This window comes from Cynoglossus semilaevis, chromosome 10 (genome assembly GCF_000523025.1).
Source record: "Cynoglossus semilaevis isolate Cse_v1.0 chromosome 10, Cse_v1.0, whole genome shotgun sequence".
Lineage (NCBI taxonomy): Eukaryota > Metazoa > Chordata > Actinopteri > Pleuronectiformes > Cynoglossidae > Cynoglossus > Cynoglossus semilaevis.
In genome coordinates, this window is record NC_024316.1 from 19,657,571 (window position 1) to 19,668,440 (window position 10,870).

Genomic DNA, 10,870 nt, shown 5'->3' on the forward strand with positions numbered 1-10,870 from the left:
CCTCTGCCCCCCCCAGTGTGATCCTAGTCCCAGACTCTGCCCCCCCCAGTGTGATCCTAGTCCCAGACTCTGTTCCATCTGAACATCAGTTCCTGACTGATCTACATTTGATCAAACAGTTGTGCTAGAACTTTCCCTGATGTCGTTCACTTCACTGATGTCTACAAACAATAAATACACTTTTTTTATTTGATGGTCAATAAAACTTGGTTTAAACCTGTGTCCATGTTCAGATTAAAGTGCAGCAGATGGCGCTGGAGATGCAGTTGGCTCCTTTCCTTGTTCTGTTGAGGAGCACGTTGGAACAGTTACAAGAAAGAGACACTAACAACTTTTTCACTGAGCCGGTGCCATTGGCTGAGGTACACACACACACACACACACACACACACTCAGGTCGTACAGCTTACTTCTACAGTACACCTTTTATTTGTCCTCTTACCTACATAGACATGTTGTTCTACTTCCTCAGATCCAGGTGGCGCTCCAGTCTAATCTCCACCTCCTTCTTTCCAGGTTCCAGATTACCTGGACCACATCGACACTCCCATGGACTTCCAGACTATGTGGAACCTTCTTGAATCCCACCGCTACCTCACCTTTGATGCCTTTGAAGCAGACTTCGGCCTCATCGTCAACAACTGCCTCAAGTACAACGCCAAGGACACCGTGTTCTACCGCGCCGCCCTGCGGCTCAGAGAGATGGGCGGCTCCGTCATAAGAACGGCCAGACGCCACGCTGAACGGATAGGCTTCGACTACGAGACTGGGATGCACCTCCAACGTGAGCCCCACCCCGACAGTCAGCGTGACCAAGAGAGGGACGCAGAGAGGGAGCGGGAGCGGGAACAAGAACGAGAACGAGAACGGGAACGGGACAGAGAACGTGATAGAGAACGAGAACGGGACAGAGAACGAGAACGAGAGCGACCGTTGTCCTGTAATGAAGACGGTGAGTGAAAACACACTTCTTTACCTCTAACATCTCAGGACATTTGGAGATAATTTCAGTAATTATCATAATTATCCACCAAGAACAACACGTGCATGAGAGGAGAGTGCAGTGAACCGTTTCAGCCACTAGATGGTGCCGATCTTTCTTGCAATTATTAGTTAAACATGAACTGAAAACCTTTTAAAGCAGAACATATTCGTTCAACCATAGGTTTTAGTCCTGACTCCTAAACAATAATACCCCCCCACCCCCTCCCCTCAGACCTGCCAGTCAAACGCAGACGACTGTCCCTGGAGGGGCAGCTCCTGTACCTGCAGGAGCGTCTGGAGGAGGTCAGCTCAGGGAAGCACAGCATCGGTCAGTCCCGCAGAGCCAAAGCTCTGAGGAAGGAGATCAGTGTCATCAAGAGGAAGCTGGCCCATCAGAGGGAGGGCCCCTCCGGAGTGGTGGGCCGGGAGTCAGCGGGTGGAGGAGATCGTGGTTTGTCGCTCCCCCTTCATCCATCCTCGTCAGGTCATCACGATGAGGGGGGGGAGAGCAGCAGCCAGGAGATCAGTGGAAAAGGTGGAGGAAATGTTCTTATCAGTTTTTATGGGCCGCGATGTCCGCTCACAGATGTTGATTTGTTTACTAACATCTCCTCTTCCTGTGCCCCCCCCCACCCCGACCCTCCCCCTCCAGACCTCAGTGCTTCCTCCTCTGCTTTGGCTCCAGAAGTTGGACGTCGGACGTCAATTCTCTTCTCAAAGAAGAACCAAAAAATGACTGGACCCCCCAAAAGACCAGGACGCCCCCCCAAGAACCGAGACGCCGGCTACGCAGGGGCAGGGGTGTGCCAGAGCTCCATTGGCCCCCCGCAGCTGCCCCTGATGTCTCAAACCAAGCAGAGGAAGAGACCCCGGAGCCCCCACAGCAGCTCCACCTCCGACAGCGACAGTGACGACCACCTGCTGCCAGGTACGGCACGCACACACACACGCACACACACACAGACTTCAGACACACACCTGGTCTGACCAGGACCATGTGCTCTCCTCAGGTCTGCCCAGTAACGGCTTCGACGGTGGGAACCAGCCGGTGACGGAGAGCTTCCGCGTCTACAGGAACGAGCCTCTACTGCCGCGGTCCAGCTCCGACTCTGAGTCCACGACGAGCAGCAGCAGCAGCGCGGCGTCTGACAGGACCAGGTGACACCAGTGATCTGACTGTAGATTCATACTTCTGGGTCAGTGTAGGTGACAGTGAGGACAGGAACAGGGACGAGGACCACATGTTGAGCCTGGACTGCTAACACACGTCCTAGTGATGTTGACAACAACAACAACAACAACAACAACAACAGTAACAACAGTGGCTGTGAACACTGCAGGAGTTGATGAATGTACACACACACACACACACATACACACACACGCGCGCGGCCTAAACAGTCCGACCTCATGTGCGTTCTTGCCGCGTGCCTAAACAATCCGACCTCATGTGCGTTCTTGCCGCGTCTCTCCTTTCATCTCCAGGTGTCAGATAAGACAGGTTTAGGGTTTGAAGGTTGACAGGAAGTGGTTGTGACTTCCTGGAGTTTGTCGGTAACTGAGGTTTGGCTGTCGCCCACAGTCGTACCAGGAATTGACTGCTGCTTGTTGCAGGTCAGCAGAAAATGTTTGCGGCTCGGCGTTGACCTTTGACATTAGGCTCAGTCATCTATTCTCTGTCTGTGTCACTGACTGGAGTCCTTGAAGGTTTTTCCAGGAGGTTTTGGAACTCACTGTCAGCTCCTGTGGTTTAGATGAAGATCAGCTGTTGGTTTGTTCACATAGACACTGTGGTTCCCCTGTAGGCTAGATGTGGTTGTTGATGGTCACCATGGAGACCGCTGCACTTTTATTAACCTTCTCCCCCCTCCTCTCCCCCCCCCCCCCCCCCCCCCCCCCCCCCCCCCCCCCCCCCCCCAGCACCACTCCGTCCAAACAGGGCCGAGGGAAGGTGTCGTTCTCTCGCTCAGCCTTCCATGAAGACAGCAGTGAAGAAACGTCCGGCACCGAGAACGACTCCTACTCTGTGGGAGGTTCACGCAGCGTTTCACACTGTGAGCTCTCATCACACACACACACACACATTTACACACACACACACACACATTTACACAAACGCATCTGTGTAAATCTGAGAGGTTTGAAGTAATAATACTTGTTTATATTTTATGTCATTTTTTTTTGTTCATTTTCACCAGTTTAATTTTGAAGATTATGCCGATGCACAGTTTTTGGTGAAAATCCTCACAGAGGGTTGACAGTGAGGTCAGAGGTCAGAGGTCAGGGTGGTTAAATAAAGAAACATTTCTCATTGTCTGTGTGTGTGTGTGTGTGTGTGTGTGTGTGTCAGTGGTGCGGGGGCGCTCCAGGTCCGGGTGCTGGATGACCTCAGACGACTACAGCTCTCTGGAGGCTCTGGACCTGGTGTGGGCCAAGTGCCGAGGATACCCGTCCTATCCTGCTCTGGTGAGACCCACGAGAACCTGACGCTGTGACTGGACTGGAGTCTGGTTCTGATGCTGGGACTAACCTGACCTGTTCCACACAGATCATTGACCCAAAGATGCCCAGGGAGGGGGTGTTCCACCGAGGCGTCCCCATCCCCGTCCCTCCTCTGGACGTTCTGAAGCTGGGGGAGCAGATGACCCAGGAGGCCAGGGAGCATCTGTTCCTGGTGCTGTTCTTTGACAACAAGAGAACCTGGTCAGTGTTCTCACGTGTTCTGTCGTCGTTCTACAAGAACATTAAAAAAAAAGAAGGGTGAAAAGACGAGACGTCGGTGAAACTGTCTACGTGTGCGTTTAACGCTGTGGTCGCAGTTGAAAGACGAGAGTTCTGCTTCAGTCAGAGCAGCTGACGGAACATTCTACAGAAACAGGGCGAGTGTGGCTTTGAGAAGAACAGGAAGGAGAGGGAACCAGGTTTTTAGGTCAGAGGCTGGAACCAGACACACACTGGTGTTTGAGCTGCGTTTCCTCTGTGTGTGTGTGTGTGTGTGTGGGGGAGGGAGGGGGGGTTTGTAGAAATAGTCCACTGTGAAGGTCACTCAATGTATCCCATCATGCACTGGAGTTGTGAGGTCATGGCAGAGACAAGAGCGTCCGTTCTTGTTAAGTTTCAGGGTCTGGAACTATTGATCATTGAACCGATGAGTCCACGTTACAGTGCAATATCTATAACTTCCAGTAGAGGGAGTAGAGGGTGAGGAGGTGAAGGTTATTGTCAGTGTATAAAATCCAGCCGTATAGTGTGTAATAAAGGAGCAGATCTTTGTTTCATCTTGTTGTTTGAACCATCTGACAGAAGTGACTGTGACCACAGGGGGCGCACTGGTGTGAAGTAGAACTAACTTGACGTTGTTCCCTCCGCCCCTGCAGGCAGTGGCTGCCGCGCTCTAAGCTGGTGCCGCTCGGAGTGGACCAGGAGCTGGACAAGGAGAAAATGCTGGAGGGCCGGAAGTCCAACATCCGCAAGTCGGTGCAGGTGGCGTACCACCGGGCCATGCAGCACCGCAGCAAGGTCCAGGGAGACCCCAGCAGTGAGACCAGCGACAGTGACTGAACACTGAGGCCTGTGGTGCAGTGGAGTTCTCACAGGTCTCTACACAAAGCCCCGCCCACCTGGACCAGCTCTGATCTGACCTGTTAAATACTGTAAGTAAGACTGAGAAGAAAACTATGAAAAGATGAAACTCTGAATCAGAATGTTCCAGAAGGTGCAGCTTATAAATCTCTATCTCCACACAAACACAAACATCTGTCGGTCCTGCAGAACCTTCTGACCGGGTTCTGTACTCACACCTCCAGCACTACTGTAGAACAGCGACACCTACAGGTTCTGGACAAACCTGGACTTTAAAACCTCACCGTTCATCTTCAGAGGCTTCACTGCTGCGGGGCGTCCAATCAGAACGCTCCAGTACTTCCTCACGGTCTGTGGCTGTCACGCTCACTCACACAAACCAACAGTTCTGGTGCTGCTGTCGCTGTTGTTGGTCAGTCCAGCACAAAGAGAAAGTTCTGGTCCAGATTGAAGTCAGATGTTATTTATTCCAGAGGAGTTGGTTTCTTCGTGGCCGACCTTTGACCTACCATCACTCCAACCACCGTATTCCGACTGTCTCTTTATCCTGTCACATGGTTGTTGGGGTTTTTTTTTTTACAACCTTCTTAGTGTACATTTGTCTGCGTCGCACAGGCCGCTGGTCAGAGAGTGAGGACTGAACAGAACCGGTCGGTCCGACTCCCAGACTGGTGGCTGTAGAACTTTTATATAATAAGATAACATAACAGTAGAAGTTCAATAAAAAAAATCCTGTTGTTTTTTTTAACGTTGTTGTTGATTGTTGTTGTTGTTTGTTGTTGTTGTTTGTGTTCAGATCAGGGTTAAAAAAGAAACTGCAGAGAATTAGACACAACGACAGGTTTTACTTCAAATGTATTTATACAAAGAGTTTTTGACTGACAGTACAGACTGACAGTACAGACTGACTGAGTACTTCCCAGGTGACAGTACAGACAGACTGACTCAGTACAGACAGACTGACAGTACAGACTGACTGACAGTACAGACTGACTGAGTACAGACTGACACTAAGTACAGACTGACTCAGTACAGACTGACTGACTCAGTTTGTTTGTTCCACAGTCGTCTGTGGGACGAGGAACGTCGACACCGACAGTTTCAGCAGATGTGGAGAAAGAGGCAAAAAAAAAAAAAAAAAATGTTTTTGTTTCGTTTTTACAACAACAGGAAGGGGGGGGGGGGGGGGGGGGGGGGGGTGAATATTCTTACTGCTGCACTCGCAGTACTACCACTACCACAGAGTTTTTGAGGTGTACTTGTACTTCCCAGGAACACATTTCTTAAATAGCCGGAAGACGTGAACGTGACTGGACATGAAAGTAGTCAGAGGTGTGAAGAGCCACGTGGTGGTGGAGTGGGTAGTGTTCATGCCTTACAGCAGGAAGGTCATTGGTTGAATCTCCAGCTCTAACTGTTGTTGTGTCTCTGGTTCTTCAGGTTTTTACAGCATTTACAGTAAGTTGAGTGTTGAAGTGGTGTAAACAGATCTGGGGGGGGGGGGGGGGGGGGAGGCTCACACCCTGTCACTTTAACACACATTCAGCTCCTTACCTACAGAACATCTGCAGAGTTCCCCCGCCCAGCTGGAACCTCCCCCGGTGGAGACAACAGCCTGAGTCGACGTTTCCTGCCGACCTTCAGAGTCTGAGTGGAAACGAGAGACGGGAATCAAACACAAACCACTGCTGTAGGTGGGTCACTTCCTGTCAGCTGCAGGGGGCAGCTGGGGGGGGGGCAGATTATCCACTGTGGTGACTCCCACTGTGACAGACTGACCTGATTTAGGGACGCGAAAAAAAAGTCAAAGTTTGAGGATATTTCTCCAGATGTCCCTTTGGGGGCGCTGTAGTTCAGGATGAGCTCAGGTTTATGGTTTGATTTCACTGGACTTCACTCATTGTTTAAATATTATTATAAAGATGATCATATACTTGTTATATATATATATTTTTACTACTCTTGATGTTTTTATTTATTTGTTCAGTTTTCTTTCTGTCCCACTGGGTTCACACGCCACGGACTGTTGGAGTGGGCGGGGCCTCAGGGCTGTCCCGTGTCCTTGTCCTCTGCCCCCTCCCTGACCCCCCCCACCACCCAATCACAACCACGTTCAGAACTAACACAAAAACTGAAACAACAACAGAAACCGTCGGAAACCTCCCTCAGTAGCGCAGGTAGAGGCCACAGTGCGCATGCGTGAGCGCCACACGCGTCAGGAAGACAGTCGTCGAGAGGTCGTGCTGTGGAGAGAAGACTCGGTGAGATCTTTGAATCATGGAGAGTCGTCAGTGACCCGGCGGTGGAGATGCTGCTCCTGGCTGTCACTCTGGTTCTACTGCCGCTGCGGCTCAGCGGTTCGGTGTCCAGAACATGTCAGGTGAGAAACCGACTGGGTTTTTCTTTCTCTAGTTGGTACCAGGAGGAGTTCGACTGGTAGAACTGAACAGAACCAGGACAGAACAAAACCAGAACAACGTTGGTGGACCTTAAATAAAAAAGTCGAACTCGAACACGGTGAAAGGTAGTACTGAAGTATTACTGTAGTACTGAAGTATTACTGTAGTACTTCGAAGTATTACTGTAGTACTTGAAGTATTACTGTAGTACTTCTGCCCAGCAGTTGTTGCGCCTGGTTTTCACGGTCACTCAGTTCAGTAACGAGTTTTTAAATGTTGTTTTCAACTAGTTTTTTTATTCAACTTCTCTTGAAAATCACTGTTGAAGGAACTCGATGGTGATTGGTTCAGTGGAAGCCGCTCCTCCTCCTCCTCTGATGATGATCTGTTCTTATAAAGAACACCTGTTTTAGTTCTAGTCGTTTCCATGGTGTAGCGGGATCAATTATTATTACTGTTATTGTTATAAGGACAGAACTTGGTGGAACATGTTCTGTTCCGTTGTCTGTCAGCTGTCAATCACTGTTGGATCATGAAGACGTCACAGACCTGGACTGGTCATGTGACACGGAGCGTCAGTGACCTGTGATTTGACTTGATGCAAGTGTGTGAATGTAAAAATACTGACCTGTCCCTGGTCTGTCCCTGGTCTGTCTCTCTGTCCCACAGCTGGTCAAACAGAATGGTGAGTGGATTCCTCAGTGTCTTCACCCCCCACCCCCCCCCCCCACTGTGATCTTTGGCTGCAGTTCTTCCTCTGTGTGTTTCTTTGACAGCCTCAGTTGAAGGACCCTGTCCTATAAAACTGGTCCCAGTCCCGTCCCTGGAGCCTGGACAGATCTACAGTGAATGTGTCTCTCTTCATGTTTGGATCAACACCTCAGGTACAGTCCGGGATTTGAACCTTCTCCTCTAATGTGATGTCTGTTTTATTTGACATTTTGGGCCACGTGGACGTTGGCAGAAGAGTGGACTGTGGAGGGGGGGGGGGGGGGGGGGGATCCCTACTACTGTCATGTTTTAGATAGGTTATTATTGATAAAAAGTCAATTATTTGATTAGGTTTTTTTGGGGGGGACAAGTAGAATTAAAAACTGTGTCTGTCTCTATGTGAAGACATGTCCAAGTCTCCAAAGATTGAAATCCTCTCTCCGTTCACTGAGATCCTGAGGACAAACTGGAGGAAAAGCAGAAAAAAGACCAAGGTTGGTTCAGGTTCTCCTCCATGTTCTCCTCCATGATCTCCTCCATGATCTCCTCAAACATATTTGTCCTCTCTGTGTCAGTGTAAAGACAGTTCCTGTGACGTCTGGTGTCCCAGCATCAGCCAGCAGGGGGAGTATGGGAATTCCAGTGTGGCCCTGGTGAGATGATGATGGTGATGATGGGGATGATGATGATGATGATGATGAGGATGATGATGATGATGGTGATGATGATGGTGATGATGATGAGGATGATGATGATGATGATGATGGGGATGGTGATGATGATGATGATGGGGATGATGATGATGATGATGATGAGGATGATGATGATGATGATGATGACGGTGGTGATGATGATGATGATGATGGTGGTGATGATGGTGATGGTGGTGGTGATGATGGTGATGATGATGATGGTGATGGTGATGATGGGGATGGTGATGATGATGATGATGGGGATGGTGATGATGATGATGATGAGGATGATGATGATGATGGTGATGATGAGGATGATGATGATGATGATGATGATTATGATGATGATGATGATGATGATGATTATGATGATGATGATGATGATGGTAATGATGATGATGATGATGATGGGGATGATGATGATGATGATGACGGTGGTGATGATGATGATGATGATGAGGATGATGATGATGATGATGGTGATTATGGTGATGATGGTGATGATGATGATGGTGATGGTGATGATGACGGTGGTGATGATGATGATGATGATGGTGATTATGGTGATGATGGTGATGATGATGGTGATGATGGGGATGATGATGATGATGATGATGGTAATGATGATGATGATGATGATGGGGATGATGGTGATGATGATGATGATGAGGATGATGATGATGATGGTGATGATGGGGATGATGATGATGATGATGACGGTGGTGGTGATGGTGGTGGTGATGATGGTGATGATGATGGTGATGATGGTGATGATGGTGATGGTTCCTTGTCCTTCGTCACAGCAGTGGGAGTTGCTGTACGACTGTATCTCAGCTAAAGATCAAACTGTCGTCACGGTGACCTTCAGTACAACAACGAGCAGCTGCTCCCACAGCCACACCGTCACAGGTGAAGTGTCAGAACTAGTTTACAGTGTTAGGTCAATGTCAGCTCCACTTCACCATCATCTGAGACCAACCAACACGGCCGTGTGTCCCCCGTTCAGGTCCTGTCCCACGGTTTGATCTGTCGGTGGATCAGTCGTCAAAGTCCGTCACCGTGAGGGTGGAGGCGGACGTGATGGTGCGGACCAGGTGGTGTTACCATAGAAACGGTGACTGTGTCGGCAACTCGTCTTCTGTCCTGGTCTCTGTGAGTGTCAGATGTTTATACAAATACAGGTATATGTGTGTGTGTGTGTGTGTGAGAGTCCCCACAGACACAGTTCACATTTGACCAAGTCTTCTGTCCCAGTCCAGCTCAGCCGTCCTCCGCCCCCCCCACCTGCTGCCCTGCGTCTGTGTCCAGGTGAATGATCCTCCGCCTGTTGTTTCGCTGTTGTTTTGATAAATCCACTCTTCTCACACCTCCACCTTCTGCTCCACCGTCTGCTCCGCCTTCGGCTCCACCATCTGCTCCACCTTCTGCTCCACCATCTGCTCCACCTTCTCAGGTCTACTACACCTATCTGGACGCACCACGACATCATAGGTGCCCTTTTCAAAACCAGCCAATCAGAGGTGAGTCTGTGTAGACCTTCAGAATGTGAAGGTTGTCTTCAGAGGTCTTTTTTTTTAACTGCTGGTTCTCTGAGGGGAACCATCGTGGACCATCGTGGACCATCGTGGACCATCGTGGTCTGTGAACGTCTGTTCTTCTCCTCCTGCAGATGTTTCAGCAGTGTGGCGCTCCTCCCTCCTCCAGGAGTACCAGTCATATTTACGGTGGTCATCAGTCTGTCCTGCCGACACCATGGACGTCTCCGCCCATCTGTGCTGGGGACAGCAGGGACGTCCCTGCCTGTCTGACCTTAACTCCACCCTGGACAAGAGGGAGGACGGCCGTCACCTGGTACGGTTGGAGAACTGAGCCTCGCTCCGAGTTTATAAATGTTCTGAGTCAGGAGTTACACATGGTCCAGTGGACCAGCAGTCTGTGGGACACATGTCAACACCAGTGTCTCCCTCACAGGTTTATGACATCACTGCAGTGGACAGACATCCTCAGATGTGTGTGAAGGTGAGAACCAGACTGGACCAGACTGGACCAGACTGGACCAGACTGGACCAGACTGATCCTCTTCCTCATATTCATGTCTTCTACTGTGTGTGTGTGTAGTAGTATTTGACGTGTGTGTGTCTGTGGCTGCAGTTGTCTTTACAGGACAGCCATCACGTCTCCTGTCCCTTCCAGAGCGGTGAGTCCGACTGTCTTTTCTTTTTATTCTCTGACGTCCTTCCACCTTCATCCACCTTCACCCTCTTTTGTCCTCCTTCGTCCTCCTCTCCTCCATCACAGCCGTGCCCTCGTGGCTGTTGTCCGTCCGACCAAACCGACAGAGTGTGTTGGTGTCGGTCACTTCCTCTGTCCCGGCCGTCTTCTCCTGTCAACTGTGTGTCGTCCAGGACCAACTCTGTTCTCCTTTAGGAGGCCTTCACACACTCATACTGGTGAGGTCCTGGTCTCTCTCCTCTTCAGGTCGATGGTGGGGGGGGGGGGGGG

General features: G+C 50.1%; 2 protein-coding genes across 7 annotated transcripts in view; both read left to right on the forward strand.

The window, feature by feature from the left end:
- brpf1 (bromodomain and PHD finger containing, 1) overlaps positions 1 to 5,314 on the forward strand; it is an 11,011-nt gene extending 5,697 nt beyond the window's left edge. For 4 of the 5 annotated variants that reach the window (XM_025059017.1, XM_008319385.3, XM_025059019.1 and 1 more), the window contains 9 exons: positions 234 to 362; positions 517 to 952; positions 1,217 to 1,519; positions 1,637 to 1,912; positions 1,995 to 2,142; positions 2,905 to 3,038; positions 3,335 to 3,450; positions 3,533 to 3,687; positions 4,362 to 5,314. In XM_025059017.1, coding sequence (XP_024914785.1) covers positions 234 to 362; positions 517 to 952; positions 1,217 to 1,519; positions 1,637 to 1,912; positions 1,995 to 2,142; positions 2,905 to 3,038; positions 3,335 to 3,450; positions 3,533 to 3,687; positions 4,362 to 4,545 — 1,881 coding nt within the window. In that variant the 3' untranslated portion in view covers positions 4,546 to 5,314. The remainder of the gene's footprint in view (positions 1 to 233; positions 363 to 516; positions 953 to 1,216; positions 1,520 to 1,636; positions 1,913 to 1,994; positions 2,143 to 2,904; positions 3,039 to 3,334; positions 3,451 to 3,532; positions 3,688 to 4,361) is intronic. The other variant, XR_003050756.1, reaches the window with a different exon arrangement.
- Positions 5,315 to 6,723: 1,409 nt separating this feature from the next.
- LOC103385478 (uncharacterized) overlaps positions 6,724 to 10,870 on the forward strand; it is a 7,068-nt gene continuing 2,921 nt past the window's right edge. The window contains exons 1-13 of one of the 2 annotated variants that reach the window (XM_025059020.1): positions 6,724 to 6,946; positions 7,635 to 7,650; positions 7,742 to 7,849; positions 8,082 to 8,170; positions 8,252 to 8,329; positions 9,172 to 9,277; positions 9,375 to 9,520; positions 9,623 to 9,676; positions 9,822 to 9,888; positions 10,038 to 10,219; positions 10,340 to 10,387; positions 10,520 to 10,565; positions 10,667 to 10,818. In XM_025059020.1, coding sequence (XP_024914788.1) covers positions 6,875 to 6,946; positions 7,635 to 7,650; positions 7,742 to 7,849; positions 8,082 to 8,170; positions 8,252 to 8,329; positions 9,172 to 9,277; positions 9,375 to 9,520; positions 9,623 to 9,676; positions 9,822 to 9,888; positions 10,038 to 10,219; positions 10,340 to 10,387; positions 10,520 to 10,565; positions 10,667 to 10,818 — 1,164 coding nt within the window. In that variant the 5' untranslated portion in view covers positions 6,724 to 6,874. The remainder of the gene's footprint in view (positions 6,947 to 7,634; positions 7,651 to 7,741; positions 7,850 to 8,081; positions 8,171 to 8,251; positions 8,330 to 9,171; positions 9,278 to 9,374; positions 9,521 to 9,622; positions 9,677 to 9,821; positions 9,889 to 10,037; positions 10,220 to 10,339; positions 10,388 to 10,519; positions 10,566 to 10,666; positions 10,819 to 10,870) is intronic. The other variant, XM_017035629.2, reaches the window with a different exon arrangement.